At 39.9% G+C, this 18,772-nt stretch overlaps 1 protein-coding gene across 2 annotated transcripts in view; it reads right to left on the minus strand.

Moving 5' to 3' along the window:
* CEP83 (centrosomal protein 83) overlaps window positions 1-18,772 on the minus strand; it is a 40,966-nt gene that overhangs the window by 12,217 nt on the left and 9,977 nt on the right. For both annotated transcript variants that reach the window (XM_088141891.1, XM_088141892.1), the window contains exons 6-11: window positions 17,760-18,011; window positions 16,383-16,514; window positions 5,005-5,119; window positions 3,945-4,089; window positions 2,449-2,598; window positions 174-249 (exon numbers count right to left, since the gene is read on the minus strand). In XM_088141891.1, coding sequence (XP_087998017.1) covers window positions 174-249; window positions 2,449-2,598; window positions 3,945-4,089; window positions 5,005-5,119; window positions 16,383-16,514; window positions 17,760-18,011 — 870 coding nt within the window. The remainder of the gene's footprint in view (window positions 1-173; window positions 250-2,448; window positions 2,599-3,944; window positions 4,090-5,004; window positions 5,120-16,382; window positions 16,515-17,759; window positions 18,012-18,772) is intronic.

Consider the following 18,772-nt stretch of genomic DNA (forward strand, 5'->3'; position numbering starts at 1 on the left):
AAATTATTCATATGCTTTTGGGGCCAGAAAGTCTCTTTTTCAATTCTTGAAATGGAAGATGGCAATCAAAACAGAAAAAGACAAAAAAAAAAAATGAAGTGAAATAAAACCTCTAATATCACATGAACTGCTACAAATTAAAATAGGTGAAAGAATATAAATCAACTTCTTACCTGCTTCAGATTTGCATTTTCATTTTTCTCTTTTTCTAGATCCTCAGAAGCAGTAACTTGTTCTTGAATCTTTAGCCTACAAATCAATACAAATTAGAGCTGTAAAATACTTCCTTAAAAACATACCTGTATAGGTAGTCCTCGAGTTACAACAGTAATTGGGACTGGAATTTCTGTTGCTAAGCAATGTGGTCATTAGACAAAACATCACATGACCACATCACTTAGTAATGGCAATCCCAGGACTCCCCATTGTTGTTGTTAACCAAATCCTACCAGTTGTTAGGTAAGGACCCAACCCATCTAAGCTATTCCTAGCTTGGTCTCTCCCAGACCCAAGTCTTGGTAAGGTAAGGGACTGCCACCTCTGCCTCTTCTTGAACTCCCCCCACCTGCCTATCTCCAAATAGCATGCTCTGTTCTCGCAATGCTTCGGAAAGCCTTTGGAAAGCTTCTGAAGCATCAGGGTGTGCTATTTGGAAAACAGTGGGCGTGCCATTCTCATGTTTTTCAGAAGGCCTCAGAAGCTGTCCAAAGGCTTTCCGAAGCATCACCCCCTCTTGAACTGCCCCCCACCTATCTCCAAATAGCACATTCCATTCTCATGATGCACTCTTGGGAGAACACCATGAGTAGCTTTGGGAAAAAGGCCTGGCGCAGCCAGCAGTTGCCTCGCATAGGGCCAGGCTGGGTGTGCCTCGTCAGCAGCGGGAGGAAGATGGCTAAGGTCAACTTGGTGTGGCAGGGCCTGTGGAGCACAGTGGCCCTGGGGTGGCTGGCCATGGTGCGGGGCTTGAGACGACACTCCTCAGTGGTAGCAGCACTGGGGCTAAAGTTAAGGCTCATGGCAATGGTGGCTGCTGAGACTGCTGAAGGCCTCAGACCTCTACTTCAGCCCCACCATTGCCACTGAAGAGTGCTGCTGTGCAGGGTGGCCAAAAGGGTAGAGATGGGGAGAGACAGGTGGTTGGGGGAAGTTGAAGAGCCCCTGCAGTCATAAGTGCAGGTAGGCTGTCAAGTGCCTGAATTTTGATCATGTGACCACGGGGGTGATGCAACGGCCGTAACTTCGGGGACCAGGCATAAGTACTATTCGTCCAGTGCCACTGTAACTTCAAACGGTCACTGAATGAATGGTTGTAACTCAAGTAGATGATATTTTCAAATTAAACAACATTTGATACAGAGTGGAATATATAATAGAATTGAAGTGTTCAAACATTCTGGATGACATAAACTGTCCTTTAATTCTTAATTGAGCATAAAATGCTACACTAATTGCTGTAGAGGACAATGATTATCTTAATCAAGGACCGAGGATTAACTCAAATTGTAAGTTGGGACATATAGAAAAACTTTGAAACGTACATATTAGAGCTGTCCAGTAACTGTTGAATTTCAAAAAATTAATTAAGCTGAACACTAAACTATAATGACAGTAAGCCTGCAGAATGCTGACATTGGGAAATATTACACTAGTTCTAATAAAGAAGCAGCAAAGGCTTCAGTCAGGAAAGCATTATTATTGCATAAATAATAAAGGCCAAATTATACATTGATCCCTGGATGTTAAATGCTAATTGATCTGGTAGCCAAGGAAGAAGTGACAAAAATAACAAGAGAGATATAAAGAAATTTAAAACATTTTCTGAGTTTATGAAACAGGAAAAAGGATATCTCTTGTTGGTTTTTCTGCTTTTATTCCCATCTTTATTTTTTTTCTTGTGTTCATTTTTCTTAACTGAAAATGGATTCTAAGATCCATTTTAATAGATTTTGTTTAAACTAAAATAACAAAGCTGAAGGAAGGGAATATTGCTTATGGGGGAATTAGTGAGGTGACTCCCTTATTTTTAACATCCTTTTATTCTTGTTTTATTTTACTTTTTATATTTTTAATGTATTTATTGACTGTTTTTAGCTTTGTTGTACACTGCCCAGAGTCGCCTGCGGTGAGATGGGCAGCTATATAAACTTGTTTAATAAATAAGTAAATAAGTAAATAAATAAATATAAAAATGTTGGAGAATTAGATATGGATAACAAAATCTGCATGGGAAATTGCTGCAAAGAAACTTTTATTTTTATCAAATTTAATGTAATAGAAAAACTGGTGACTTAATAAAGTGCTGTATAAGCAGATAGCATTAGTAGTAGTAGTTCTGTTTTATCTTTATTGGAAGCTAAGTGCTTGCTCTACTGCCCATCTTGCGTAACTGAATTGGTAAGTTCTGAGAACTTCCTAAATACATTAAATCATTATAGAGTACCTTACCTAAGACTCTGGATTTCCCTTCTAGTGGAGTCTTCTTCCAAGCGCATAGAAGAAATCTTTTCTTCATACTGATCCTTCTCTGATTGCCTCTGAGTATCTTGTTCCATTCTGATCTTCTCTAGTTCAGTTAATTTAGTTTCAAGTTCTAACCTGAAACGCAGTCAACAGCTGTAAAAAGCAGTTGTTTAAATGATATTATGTTTAACAGACCCATTTTGGGGGGGGGGGGCTTCAAGTCAGCATTGACTCCTGGCGACTGCCTGGACAAGTCCCTGCGGTTTTCTTGGCAAGGTTTTTCGGAAGTGGTTTGCTATTGCCTCCTTCCTAGAGCTGAGAGAGAGTGATTGGCCCAAGGTCACCCAGCTGGCTTTGTGCCTAAGGCAGGACTAGAACTCATGGTCTCCGGGTTTCTAGGCTGATGCCTTAATCACTACACCAAACTGGCTCTCATAAGCAGACCAGATATCCATAACAGAGCAGAAACCCATCCCATAAAAACCATGCCAGCATCACACTAAAGCATATATGAGGGGGGACCCCAAAAAACCCAGAATTTATTTATAAAAAATTGTGTATTTATTTTTACACGTTCAAACTTCAGTCACCTTCAAAGTACTCTCGATTTGATGCAATGCACCTATTGAGATGTTTTTTCCACTGCTCAAAACAGGTTTTGAACTCGTCGATTTTGTTTGATTAATAGCCGACTCCCTTATTTTAAACAAAAAAATTTAGTGCTTTGGCCATTTTTTGTTTCACCTCTTCCACATCAGCAAAACGTTTCCCTTTGAGGACTTTTTTCATCCGGGGAAACAAGAAAAAGTCGCATGGGGTGAGATCGGGTGAACAGGGAGGGTGGGGCACAAGGGTCATGCCATTTTTGGTCAAAAACTGCTGAATGCTCAGCACGCAGTCAAGTGATTGTCTCTTTGTTCAGGCGTGAGCAAGCGAGGCACGAATCACCCATCACGAAATAGGCAAACGCGTTGAAAGAGTCTCTAAAAAAAAACTCACTGAAGCCCAACACAGCCTCTCACAACAACCCAGCTGGTACGCTGATGCAGATGGGTTCCTAGAACACTCACCTAGTGGGAGAAGCCTGTACTACAAGGGGCCCGCCCTCCAGAAGATAATTCTGGGTTTTTCTGCGTCCCCCTCATACATACAACTTCTATATATCAGAGAATCTCTTGCTGGCAAAGCCCCAGGATTAAAGCAAAAACTGAACGTGTTTCTTCATGGATGACACAGACACAAGCAAACACATTTCTTTGGCTATAAAAAGGATATGGAAGCACAAAATGGGATACCTAAAAATGCACTGTAATCCGAAAAAGCATAATAGAAATATCAACAGCAGTTGAAATCAACATCAGTTTTATAGCCAGGACAGAATGCACAGTGCATTATAATCAGAGTATTAGGCAGACATTTAGGCAGCAGTTTTTATTTTTAAAAAAGCTGGACAAGAAAACATAAAAAAAAAATGTACATACTTCTCCTCCTGTAATGCTGCAAGTTTCTGGAAGCCTTCTTCTTTTGCAGCTTGTACTTTACGTACTAATTCACGATCCTTTTCTACTGAAAGCACTTTGTGCCGCTCAAGAGTTTTCTTAAGTATTTCATTATCTGAATGTAATCCTGTTGTTATACATTTAAAAATACTTATAATTTAAAAATACTAGAATCTTTATGCAGACACTATGAAAATATAATTGACCCCTACTTAGCCCACATATAATTGCCTAATAGTCACATGTAAGTTTCATTATAAGCCTTCAGTCTCCTACAGATAGTCCTCATTTAGCAACCACAACTGGGACTGGCAGCTGTCATTAAGCAGTGGTCGTTAAGTGGGAAATCACATGACTACGACTGTCCTTTCCTTTTCCACACTCCCCAGCCCTTTGGAATGCTCACCCTGGTGCGGGGATAGTGGGCTGGCAGCTGCTGCCTGTATCTGACAAGACTAATCAGTTTCACACCTTCAACTTTTGTTTGCCTCTTAACCACCCCCTACCCTTTGCATGTGGAATACACATCAAAGGAATGAGCTAGCACCAGCTGTTTGCCTAGCTTGAGGTGCTTAGGAGGAAAACAAAAGCCTTTAGTGTGAAACTGATTTAGGGTCTGGTCAATTTCAGGCAGCAGCTGCAAGTTAGGAGCACTGTAATCAACTAATTAAGGTCACAGAGCTGAGTTTGTTAACTTGCAGTTAGCACTTCATACAGATGGCTGATGCCGCAGAGAAAAGCAGCTCAGGAAGAGATTGCTGGTTTAGGCAATCTCTCTGTTCTGCGGGGGTTGGGAAAAAAATGGGCAGGCACAGGACGTGTACTAATTGACTGCAATGGTGAACACATGACTGAGAGAGAAAGATACTGCAAAGGTCATAAATGCTGGCATTGGTCGCAAAGTTACTTTTTCATCACTGTTGTAACAGAGAATGGTCACTGTCTGAGGCAGTCGCTAAACAAGGACTACCTGTATAATATCTCCACCCAATATAACATTTATAGTTGGTTATATTAAATAATTGAAATATTAATATTTTACCATCAAGTTCACTTTGAATCTTGTTCCTTTCTCTTTCTATCTCACTCTTTGCTCTTGCTGTTTCCAGCTTGATGTTTGTTATTTCTATCTTTTGTGAATGCTTCAGTTCTTCAATCTATCGAAAAATAATATGTAATCAATTTTTAGTTTTGATAAAACTAAAAAGATACTGCAAAATTATGTTTTTGCAATGGTAGTAAAATGATAAGATTAATAACTGATTCCATCTTATCTTGCTGGCAAAACTCACAAACACTATTACTTGTCTTTTGAGCTTCCCGCTTTAGAAAGATAACATAATATTTGCACTCCTCTGCTCTTATAAAACATTTTGCGCCTGGTATTATTGCTGATTAAGACTTGGTAGACTTTGTTAGGAGCAAGATCTTTTCTCAAGTAGTATCCCCTTAGAAAACGCCTTGCCTAAAGGGATTTGCTAGCTCTTGTACTTTATTTTTCTTTCCAGGCTTTTAGCTAAAACAAGACTGTTTCTCATATCTTCTTACTTTAGTGCTATAATGACCAGTCCTATGTTGCTGTTGCTCAATGCTTTTTAATTTAATACCGGGGAATTTCTTTTTACAGGTAGTCCTCAAGTTACAAAGGCAATTGGGACCAGGATTGCTATCGTTAAGCAATGCGCTCATAAAGTGTGACATCATGTGGCTGCATTGCTTAGCAATGAGAATCCCGGCAGTCCTGGTTGCCATCGTAACCCCAAGATGTGGGGGTCATTAAGCGGGAAGAGGTGGGAGTCCCAGGTAAGGACCGTAGGGGTGCCATGTGGGGATGGGAGAGGCCCTGGGAGGACCAGCACAGGCCACGCACAAGTCAGGGGAGGCCAGGGAAGGGCCGGCTCAGGTGGCACATGAGTTGGGGGAGGCTTGGGAGGGCCAGTGCAGGCCATGAGCAGGTGGGGGTGGGTGTACTGCAGGTGGGAGACAAAGCAGGAAGGACTTACTGGAGTGACTTGCAACCTTCCCTGCTGGCTTCCCCATTGACTTTGCTTGTGGGAAGCCGGAAGGGAAGGTCACAAATGGCAATCATGTGACCGCAGCTCCCTGCGATGTCGTACTCATGAGCTGGACACCCAAGCACCCGGATTGCAATGACGTGACTGCAAGGGTGCTGCGATGGCTGGAACTTCAAGGATCACTTGTACGTCCATGTTTTTCAGTGCCACCATAACTTTGAACAGTTGCTGAACAAATGGACATAAGCCAAGACTACCTGTATGGATTGCACATCTCATACAATGAAAGATTCATCTATTTTGTGAAGAAAAGTTATTAAAATGTTATTACTGCCACAAACTGTACCCATACAATATTGACTCAGAGAGGACATGATTTAAGAGATCAGGAGTTAGGACACAAGGCAATCACTGAAACTAGCTTAACCATAATGAGCCACAGCAAAAATGCTCCACGCTCCAGGAACATCCTACTCTATGCATTTTTTTAAAAAAAATCTTCGCAACAAATCTAGCCCTTTCTTGCTTGCTCAGAAATCATTCTGAGATGAAAACATGAGATAGCAGTGCCTCTCAACATTTTAGGAAAGTCTAATCAGATTTTTAATTTTTTTTTCAAAAGTGAATGAATAATTTTTCTAATGCTAGATAAGCAAATAAAAAAAGAAGCTTAAGTAATTTTCCTGAAAAAATCTGTCAGTAGAGCCTCAGTATCACAAAATTAGTATAGTCTTCCCAATTTATGTGCCTGGCCACATGTAACTTTTCAATATATTATAAGGTATTCATCTTTTTATTAGTGAATATCTTAGTGAAAAGCAGGATTCCATTTTTAAAGTATCATAGTAATAATAATCCCCTTCATGGATCACTGCCTTGTCGTGGCGAAGGGGCTTGCTTAACTCAGTGAAGCCATGAGCTATACCGTGCAGGGCCACCCAAGACGGACAGGTCATGACAGAGAGTTCTGACAAAATGTGGTCCACTGGAGAAGGAAATGGCAACCCACTCCAGTATCCTTGCCAAGAAAACCCCATGGACAATGTTAAAAGGCTAAAAGATATGATGCCGGAAGATGAGCCCCTCAGGTCAGAAGGTGTCCAATATGCTACTGGGGAAGAGCGGAGGGCATTTCCAAGTAGCTCCAGAAGGAGTGAAGCGGCTGGGCCAAAGCCGAAAGGACGTTCAGCTGTGGATGTATCTGGAAGCGAAAAGAAGGTCCGATGCTGTAAAGAACAATATTGTATAGGTACCTGGAATGTAAGATCTATGAACCAAGGCAAGCTGGATGTGGTCAAACATGAGATGACAAGATTGAACATCGACATCTTGGGAATCAGCGAACTGAAATGGATGGGAATGGGTGAATTTAATTCGGGTGACCATTATATCTACTACTGTGGGCAAGAAACTCTTAGAAGAAATGGAGTTGCACTCATAGTCAATAAGAGAGTGGGAAAGGCAGTAATGGGGTACAACCTCAAAAACAACAGAATGATCTCAGTGCGTATCCAAGGCAAACCATTCAACATCACAGTCATCCAAGTCTATGCCCCAACCACTGATGCTGAAGAAGCTGAAGTTGACCGCTTCTATGAAGACCTACAACACCTTCTAGAACTAGCACCAAAAAAAGATGTCCTTTTCATCATAGGGGATTGGAATGCTAAAGTAGGAAGTCAAGGAGTAATCGGAATAACAGGCAAGTTTGGCCTTGGAGTACAAAACGAAGCAGGGCAAAGGCTAATAGAGTTCTGTCAAGAGAACAAGCTAGTCATAGCAAACACTCTTTTCCAACAACACAAGAGACGACTCTACACATGGACATCACCAGATGGTCAATACCGAAACCAGATTGATTATATACTTTGCAGCCAAAGATGGAGAAGCTCTATACAGACAGCAAAAACAAGACCAGGAGCTGACTGTGGCTCAGATCATGAGCTTCTTACTGCAAAATTTAGGCTTAAATTGAAGAATGTAGGGAAAACCACTAGACCACTCAGGTATGACTTAGATCATATTCCTTATGAGTACACAGTGAAGGTGATGAATAGATTTAGAGGGTTAGATTTGGTAGACAGAGTGCCTGAAGAACTATGGACGGAGGTCCGTAATATTGTACAGGAGGCAGCAACTAAAACCATCCCAAAGAAAAAGAAATGCAAGAAAGCAAAATGGCTGTCTGATGAGGCTTTACAAATAGCTGTGGAAAGAAGGAATGCAAAAAGCAAGGGTGAAAGGGAAAGATATAAGCAACTGAATGCAGATTTCCAGAGAATAGCAAGGAGAGATAAGAAGGCCTTCTTAAATGAACAATGCAAAGAAATCGAGGAAAACAATAGAATGGGGAAGACTAGAGAACTCTTCAAGAAAATTGGAGATATGAAAGGAACGTTTAGTGCAAAGATGGGCATGATAAAGGACAAAAAAGGCAGGGACCTAACAGAAGCAGAAGAGATTAAGAAGAGGTGGCAAGAATACACAGAAGAACTATACAAGAAAGATCTTAATGTCCCTGATGTCCACCCTGGTGTGATCACTGACCTTGAGCCAGACATCCTAGAGAGTGAAGTCAAGTGGGCCTTAGGAAGCATTGCTAACAACAAAACTAGTGGAGATGACAGTATTCCAGCTGAGTTATTTAAAATACTAAAAGATGATGGTGTTAAAGTGCTGCACTCAATATGCCAGCAAGTTTGGAAAACGCAACAGTGGCCACGGGATTGGAAAAGGTCAGTTTATGTTCCAATTCCAAAGAAGGGCAATGCCAAAGAATGCTCAAACTATCGCACAATTGCACTCATTTCACATGCTAGCAAGGTTATGCTCAAAATCCTACAAGCTAGGCTTCAGCAATACATGAACCGAGAACTACCGGATGTACAAGCTGGGTTTCGAAGAGGCAGAGGAACTAGAGATCAAATCACCAACATTCACTGGATCATGGAGAAAGCACGAGAGTTCCAAAAAAATATCTACTTCTGCTTCATTGACTATGCAAAAGCCTTTGATTGTGTGGATCACAACAAACTGTGGCAAGTTCTTAAAGAGATGGGAGTACCAGACCACCTTACCTATCTCCTGAGAAATCTGTATGCGGGCCAAGAAGCAACAGTTAGAACCAGTCATGGAACAACCGATTGGTTCAAAATAGGGAAAGGTGTACGACAAGGCTGTATACTGTCACCCTGCTTATTTAACCTATATGCAGAGTACATCATGAGAAATGCCAGGCTGGAAGAATCACAAGCCGGAATTAAGATTGCAGGGAGAATCATCAACAACCTCAGATATGCAGACAATACCACCCTCATGGCAGAAAGTGAAGAAGAACTAAAGAGCCTCTTGATGAGGGTGAAAGAGGAGAGTGCAAAAGCTGGCTTGAAACTCAACATTAAAAAAACTAAGATCATGGCATCTGGACCCATCAATTCCTGGCAAATAGAAGGGGTAAAAATGGAAGCAGTAACAGACTTCATTTATTTGGGCTCCAAGATCACCGCAGACGGAGACTGCAGCCATGAAATTAAAAGACGCTTGCTCCTTGGGAGGAAAGCTATGGCAAGCCTAGATAGCATATTAAAAAGCAGAGACGTCACCTTGCTGACAAAGATCCGCATAGTCAAAGCTATGGTTTTTCCAGTAGTAATGTATGGCTGTGAAAGCTGGACCATAAAGAAGGCTGAGCGCCGAAGAATTGATGCCTTTGAACTGTGGTGCTGGAGAAGACTCTTAAGAGTCCCCTGGACTGCTAGGAGGTCAAACCAGTCAATCTTAAAGGAAATCAACCCTGACTGCTCATTGGAAGGATTGATAATGAAGCTCAAGCTCAGATACTTTGGTCACCTAATGCGAAGAGAGGACTCTTTGGAAAAGACCCTGATGCTGGGAAAGATTGAAGGCAAAAGGAGAAGAGGACGGCAGAGGATGAGATGGTTAGATAGCATCACTGAAGCAATGAGCATGAAACTGAGCAAACTCAGGGAGGCAGTGAAGGACAGGAAGGCCTGGCGCAATATGGTTCATGGGGTCACGAAGAGTCGGACACGACTTAACGACTAAACAACAAAGTAATAATATCAATATTATCAATACTTTTATTTATATAATTAATCATTATTATTTGTATTATATAATAATACAGACAGTTCTGGAGACAAATGAGCACTGAATACGGCTGCCAGAAGGAAAGCAAAACATAAAAGCATAAAACAGGGATCTCCAAGTCCCAAAGTTGGTGAGTATATTTGGAATTTTTAGGCATGTTGTAGACATTACATTTGTGATGGGGAGAACGGGGACTACAGTATTTGTTTATAAAATGATAAACTGGCCATGCAAAACAAGAAAATCAAGTGGGATAGGAAGCCTGGTGGGCAACTGGGCATACAAGCATATGCCAGTTGCCCAGTTGCATATGCCCATAAGCGTCCTGACAATATCAAGAGTGGCCTTATATTGAACCTATTTAATCTAAGTTTATTCCAAGCAAGTTTTTCAAAGCACTTTGGGAAGGGGATATACATATGCTAGCGGTGACATTCTACCTTCCAACATAAAGGGAGTTGAAATACAGGTAGTCTTTGGCTTATGATGGCAATTGGGACCAGAATTGCTGTTGTAAGCGACACAGTTATAAGTACAAAATCACATGCCTGTGTTGCTTAGCGATGGCAATTCCAGCAGTCCTGGTTGCATCATTAAACAAGGACTGCACAGGTCATCAAGTGAGGACTTCACGTGACTACAACTTCTGACTTCCTGCTCAGTTCCCCATTGACTTTGCTTGTGGGAAGCTGGCAGGGAACACTGGAAATCGTGATCACGTGACCACGGCTTGCTGTGATGTTGTAATCGTGAGCCAAGTGCCCAGATCACGATTACGTGAACACAGAGATGCTGCAATGACTGGAACTACAAGGATCTGTCATAAGTACCATTCATTCCACGCTGCTGTAACTTGGAATGGTCTTTGAACAAATGGTCATAACCCAAGGACTACCTGTAAATATATTGCAAAGGATAACATGACAAAAAAGTGCTTACAAACTTTTTCAGATCTTCGTACTAAATATACAGAAATTTGTAAAAGGTGTAAAACGTGTGGGGTAAACATGTAGGGACTTCCACGCATGTACATCCTTCTTTCCCAATTTAATACCAGTACTCTCAGCTTATCCTTCAGGCCCAACTATACATATAAAACTTTACACCTAGTGACTTTTAGAATAGACTCCCTAATATATGTGAGGTTCTCCCAATGGATAAGCCTCATTCCTCCCCATCTTCCTTGGGATTGATGCTGATGCACTATCCAAACCCTTATCTCTCTTTGTTTCTGCCCATTAGGTTAGAGGTGACAGAGTGGGCATGGTCCAGGTTCCATCTTTAAAGCAGTGTCATCTGATGGGACGTAGAAGATGTGCCATCTCTGTTGCAGTGCCTGCTCTCTGGAATTGTATTGCTCCAACTCTGCTGCCTTTAAATGGGCTTGAAGACCTGGCTTTTTTCCCAGGCCCTGGGTTAAGTGGGATATGTGCCCCAGAGTAAAATCCTATTAATATGTAGTTTGTCTGGTTCCTTGGCTATTGCCAACAATTTTACTGTATTGGGTTTAGTTTTTAATCTGTATGTCACCCTGAATCATTATGAGTTGGGCACTTTTTAGAAATATGATTTATAAATAAACAATAATTTTCATATCCCCTTTCCCCTGGAACAGCCTTACTTCTAGCATTTTATCTCCTGCCCATCACTACTATATTTGTTCCTTTCTGACTACCTCCTTCCTCCATCTTGTCAGAACTTTCATTAAACTCTTGTTTCTACCTTGTACAAAATATATATACTTTAATCTATCAGACTCCAACCCTTCCTGTCTCCTTTCCCTGTTGCCCTGCTCTACCTTTTAAAAAGGCGTAGCTCTGTGAACTGAACTCAATTAATTTTATCATCCAGATCAGTAAACAGGTTTTTATTTATTGTGTAACTTTCACTCTGATGTATATTTACTTTCAGTGATGCATAGCACTGGAATATATGCTCAGCCTATTCCAGCAAATTAAGATGTACAGGGAGTCCTCAGGTTACAATGGCAATTGGGACCAAAGTTTCAGTCGCTAAGTGATGCGGCCATAAAGCGCGATGTCACATGACCACATTGCTTAGCAATGGCAATCTCTGCAGTCCCCGTTGCCATTGTTAAACAAGGATTGTGGATTGTTAAGTGACCACCTCCTTGCAACTTCCTGCCAGCTTCAAACAACTAAAGTCAGTGGAGAAGCCGGCAAGAAGTTGCAAGTCCCAGGCAGCTTGCAAGCAGGTCAGCAGGCAGATAAGTGGCTGCTGCTCGATGGGGGAGGGTGCATGAGTGGCCAGAGGCACGGCACAAGGTGGGTTGGGGTGGCTTCCAGATAGAGGAGGGTGCACAAAAGTGCGTGAGAGATGGGAGAGGCGCAGTGTGAGTGTGGCAGGGCTTGGAGGGCTGCTGCCAGGTGGGGGAGAGTGCATGAGGATGTGTGAGTAGTGGGGGAGGCACAGCGCAAGGGGCTTTTGGGTGGGTGCTGTTGGGTGGGGGAAGGTGCACAAGGGTGTGCAAGTGGAGGGGGAGGGTGTGCGAGTGGCTAGGGAGGCATGGTGTGAGTGTAGCGAGGCTTGGGAAGGGTGCGTGAGGGTGCATGGGTGGCCAGCAAGGTGCAGCGCAAGTGCAGAGGAGCTAGAGGAGGGTGCGCGGGTGGGGGAGACTTACTCAAGCAACTTGCAGCCTTCCCTGCTGGCTTCTCCATTGACTTTGCTTGTGGGAAGCCAGCAGGGAAGGTTGCAAATTGCGGTCACATGAAACAGGAGGCTGAAACCATCGTAAATGTGAGCTGGTTGCCAAGTGCCCAGATGGTGATCATGTGACCGTGGGGTTGCTGGGATGGCTGGAACTTCAAGGACCAGTTGTAACCACGACTAATTCAGCACTGTCATAACTTTAAACAGTCACTGAACTGGTTGTTAACTGAAGACTACCCGTACTGTATATCAGTTCAAGATATAACACTACTAAATTGGACATTATATGTAAAAAAGTAATATTGTATAAAAATATAAAAAGAAAAGTATTTCAGAAAGCAAAACCTTTTACAGCATTCTGTGAGCACCAGTAAGCGGTCTCTGACATGGCCAATTTGCTCTTTGCTTTATGTTTAAAAATGCAATCTGTCAACTCAATGACATATATCTTCATGTTAGAAAAATGCTAGTCAGTTAACTACACTGTTAACTATGGTTAAATCAGGCCCAGTGATGTTCATCACTAATATTGCTGCCCTCCCCCATTTCCTTATGTCACTCTGCAGGCACTGCATATAGCTATCTTTAGAAAAGAAATTACAACATGCTGCCTTACAAGTCAAACAGAGTTTGAAAGCTAAATGTATTTATCTTCCTGCCTCATTAAAAAACAACACAAAACTAGCTTTCAATAGAAAATCTAAACCCAAAAGACAATTACAGCCTGAAGTGAGACATTCTATAGTTTAAGCTTCTCTGTACAATAATTACATGTTGGTAACAATTTAGCAGCAAAAGGAAAGCTCTTGAAACCCATCTGCAATGTTAAATGTATTCTACAACCTGCTACCGTTTGGAAGCTCAAAAAGATCAAGAATGTTTTAATTGTGACTAACTAAATTATCACTTTTTTCCATAAAAATGGCAGCTACATTAGGTATAAAAAACTTTAGAATATATGTAGGTCAGGGTTGAACTGTGGAGTCCTTGGTGTTCTCTGAGCTTTTGAATGGGGTGTAAATGTTGTCTATCTCCATGTACCATTTGATGGCTGACTTGACTGAATACCAAGCTTCCAGGAATTCCCTCGCATTTTTGGATTTAGCTTGGTCTACGACGCTGACAATTTCCCAGTTGAAACTATGGTTGAGGCTATCCATGTGTTGTGAGATTAAGGAGTTTTCATCATGTCTTGACTACTAGTTGATGTTCATGGATGCGCTCTGCTAGTCTTCTGCCCATCTATCCTACATAGTGGCTGTTACAGTCCTTACACTGTATGTTGTAGATGACTCCTGTTCTTTCTTCTTGGACTACTGGGTAGAAGACTACTGGCTAGACCAGAACACCTCCTCACCAGCAATCAACATCCAGATAAGCAGGGATTAACACCAAACAATCAAGCAGTAAACCCTGATATCAGCATCTGTGCTACAAAGCAGTTCATCACAGAAGGATATGTGGTATGCCTTAAACCCTCAGTGTATTTTGTGGGATACACATTCCATAAAATCATGCATTTGGACTTTTCTACTCAACCTCAATGCTTACTTTCTAGTTTGCTTTAATATCTTCTCCTAAAAAATGTAGTAACGCAAATTAGAAATGAATGAATGTTTCTATTCTAGCACCAGGAACTATTTAAAAAACAATGTGGGTTCAGATTAATAAATATTTCAAAACTATCTTTTTGGCAGATGGCAACTGGGATTTTACCTTGGCTAACTACTGATGCTAAACCTGAAGGGAAGTAAATAGTAGCTCTCAAACAAAAAGGGGAGGGGGAGAGAGAAATAATATTTTAAGACCCTGATCAATATTTTATTTAGATTGACCAGCATGTTTAGTCTATTTTCAAAGGTTCAAACTCCATTTGAGCCCATTTCTGATGCTAGAATAATGTATATTCCTGTAATGGAAGGCTTGAGTGAGGAAGTTACTGGAATGGAGGATCAAGGTTATCAGGAAGGAGGGGGAACATTCCAGAGCAAGCGCCTTCTCAGTCCGCAGCAAGACCATGGGAAGAGAAAGAGGATGAGGCTAGCCCCTCCCTAGAGTCTCACAGGGTATATCCACTAGTTGCTTTAGCATAGGTTTAGTCTGGCGAGATTCTGTCTATTAGGTGCAAGCTAATAAAGGAACTGAACTGGACTGGATTGCCTCATTGTTGTTCTTGGGTTGAATCTGATAATTCCAGCATGTAATACTTAAACTAGTAATGCTTTAAAATGGTATAAGAATATTATAGATGATGTATACATTTCATTATATTTTGAAACTGTATCAACTATCCTTTAGGAAATACATAGGGTTGGATCCAAAGAATGATACAGAGCATTCTTAAACAATGCAAAAACTGAGGGAAGGAAATCAGCAAAACTCAGTGATCCACCCATGTCCACAGGTATTTTTTAACTGAGTTAAAGCCTCTGTAGTACAGGTAGGCCCTGGGTTAAGAACACCAGTTTAAGGCTGACTCATAGTTAAGAATGGAGCCTACTGTAGCAAAATTTGAGTTAAATACACAATGAGTTAAACACACCATGATTCAAGTTCATTACACAATACTACTTATACAGTATTATACAATAATACTGTTCCAGCTTATATACAAATTCAACTTAAGGACAGACCTTGGGAATGGAACTTGTTCTTAAACTGGGGACTACTTGTATATAAGTCATAAAGGAAAGTTAAAAATATGTAACTTCAGAAGTAAACTTTTAGGAAAATTACACAACAGATAACGCATTTATATATTATTGGGCCAACCAGGAATATTTAGACTTGTAGCAAGTGAACATAAGCTCTGTAACATGACAGATACATTTTAGGAAATATTTTAATTTCAAAATGGAGAGTGAATTGAAACCTCTGTATTACTTGACACTTTTAGGGTTTTTTGGAAATAACCTTAAATAATCCCAGAGATTTTTGGACTAAATTACTAGTATTTGTTTGAATTGTGGTGTTCAGATACCAGGCTCAGTATTTTTGGTTCAAGCTTTCAAAAATTAGGTCTAGGACTACTTTTGACCTAGAACTACTGGATCTGGGCTGTAAGAGTTACATGTTTCCTTGCAGCCACCTGTTGGTCTTCCAGATTTTTAGACATGAAAATCTAATAGCTCTAATTTGGTCCAATACTGTATGTATTGATAATCAGGATTCATGTGACTAAATGTGATTATATGTTCTCTATATCCTCCATATAGAAAACAAGTATTTCAAAGTAAAAGTTAAGCTCAAATTCTTCTCCAGGATATCTAAATTTCCCAGGTGAATGGAAAGTTTTCAAATGAAAGAACATTTTATCATATGAGTTTTGATTTGCTGTCAGAAATGACTCAGCCAGAAACAGTGTAACTACCTCAAATGAAAATTAAATCTTGGAGGCAATAACACTGTACTAGATCAACCAACATTTTGACTTGGCATAAGGCAGCTTCTTCAGTTCATAATAACAGCTATTAAATGTGGCTTGTGAGAAAAATACAAGATCAGTAGGATAACTTTTTAAAACACACAGTTATAAAGGCAAGGGAAAATGAATGAAATAGACCCAATTAGATATGTCTCCTGCAAAACACCTGAAAATACACGCTAGACTACATAAAATACTTACTTTAGTACTCAAGGCATCAATCTCTCGTTCAGCTTTATGAAGGTTGCCTATTAAGTTTGTATTTTGCTCATTGCTCATCTGCAATTCTTTTTCAATACGTTCAAGTTGCAACTTACCAGATTGTTTTTCTGCCTTAAAATTAGAAAAGATAATTTTATATTAATAAATTGAATTCAATAAATTGAATTGGGAGAAATTACTCTTGAATTATTGTTTGAAGCTTGTTTACACTGAAGCATTTCTACTGATATAAATGGAATTATCTTTAGCTAAGCACACTTGGGATCACAATTTTAATTAGGTTGAGGTCTTGAGTATTATCAAAACATAATATTTTATATTAACATTACGGTGAAAGATAATTTGGATAACAATAGATTTTAACTTTGTGAGGCTGCATGTTATGTCTCTTTTACAAAGCAAAAAATAGATACTTATACAATTGTTAAAAAGCAAACAAACAGCAAGCTTAAGTGAGAACCCATCAGTTTGGAACCAAAGAGAACTATCAAAAAATAGGGAATGGCAACTCCACACTGAGAAAACTACAAAAATGCTGAGGTATATACATCTGTATATGAAAAATAATGTTTTTAATGCCACAAAACCTGTTTCACAAGCACCTGTGATTTTATAGATTGCTGACAGCAGGTGAGACAAAAGAAAGGGTGGAGGGGAAGACTAAGGAAAGTAAATCATCTGGATTATGTGAGTTTATCCCATATAATAAAATCTAGCCAGCATGCAACACTAAATCATGGTTTAGCCTAATGTGTCGAAGTCTTATTGTCATGCATGACTCCATCCTATCACTTCTCTCTTCCAAATGACTTCCATTCTTAATGAAATATGGCAATTTATTGTAGCTAAGAACTATGTTTAGTGTTTATTATGATTTAAGGAAAAGGCTGTGATGCCTAAATCTCCAAAGATGATTAGACTTCACAGCTGAAATAGTCCCCATCATTTAAAAAGAACAGTCTATAAGAAATGACTTTCTGAAGTCTTAAGAGTTTACTTTAAGTATGAAAGGGTGATGATTAAGGGTTATGGTGTGTAGAATTTGAGAAAAAAAAATTCCACTGCACACATGCACACACACTATATAGGTGTAAAGTGTTTAAGGTGGGGTTAATAAACTTCCAAAAACATCATTAATTAGTCATATAATATCTCATCAGTGTAAAAAGAAGTATATATGCATTTTACAGTATAATTTTATTTCCTATTAAATTTTTTAAAAAGTCTGATCATTAAGATTCACTGATAGCCTGATGTGCACTTAGGCCATTAGTCAAATTCTTCACATTCATATATACAGCAAGCATTTTTATTATACCTATAGGGAAACAATTAGATTTTGTTTTGTTTTTTTACCTCCAAACTTCTAATTGTAGCTTGCATCTCAGCTAACTGTCGCAGCTGTATTCTTTGCACATTTTCTGCTTGCACACCAGAATTTTCTCTCTGTGCTCTTAGTTCTGCTACTTCAGCTTCTAATCCCTTTAATTTCTGCAGTAGTTGGGCCTTTTCTCTTAATAGTGCTTCAACACGCTTGTTATCTCTTGTAGGATCAATACTAAGCAGCTGATTATGCAATTCTTCTTTATCTTTATCCAGCCTTGTTATCTATTAATATTGGAACAGAAAACATTAATGACCCAATACTAATGGAGCAATGGCATAGAATTTAATGGAGGTCTATTCCTTCCATCCCCATCCTAAACAAGAGATCATTACAAGGAAAGTGTGATGTATATACATCAAGAACATTGCAATCTAACCGTATGTATTTCTTCCTCCAAAACATGAATAAATGGCATAATGCACAAAGATGAACTGGACAGAAATGTAAACCCTACACATGGATTCTTTTTCCTGCAATCAAAGCTTACAGTATATGAGAAAATGAAAATATGAGAATCCACCACACATGCAATTTCTTTCTTGACCAGACCTCATAATACTTTATTAAAATAGCTATCAAAGAGCGAAACATGGTTGATAAGCAATCAGTATCTGGGGATGATGGGAAGGAGGGGATGCTCAAAGCAAAAAGCATATACAGGGAGTGGCAAAAGCAGGAGGACAAGAAATTTCTCTGTGTCATGTTTAAAAGTACATCTTTTAAAGTGTGAGTACATCTTTTAAATCAGGTCTATATATCAAATTCAGCCAAAACCTGAAAAAGGAATTCAAGCAGGCACATTTAGACTTAATCTGTATCCATAGAGGCAGAAGAGTCCTAGGACCAGTGCTTTTTAAATTATTTCTAACATTTTAAACATATTTATAAATGATCTGGAATCAGGCATGAGAAGTAAAATAGCCAAGTTTGCTGATGACACTAAATTGTTCTGAGTGGTAAAAACAATAAGGGACTGCAAAGA

Source organism: Python bivittatus, unplaced genomic scaffold (assembly GCF_059951505.1).
Source record: "Python bivittatus isolate LINGU-HERP-01145 unplaced genomic scaffold, Pbiv_v1 ctg000330_np1212, whole genome shotgun sequence".
Classification (NCBI taxonomy): domain Eukaryota; kingdom Metazoa; phylum Chordata; class Lepidosauria; order Squamata; family Pythonidae; genus Python; species Python bivittatus.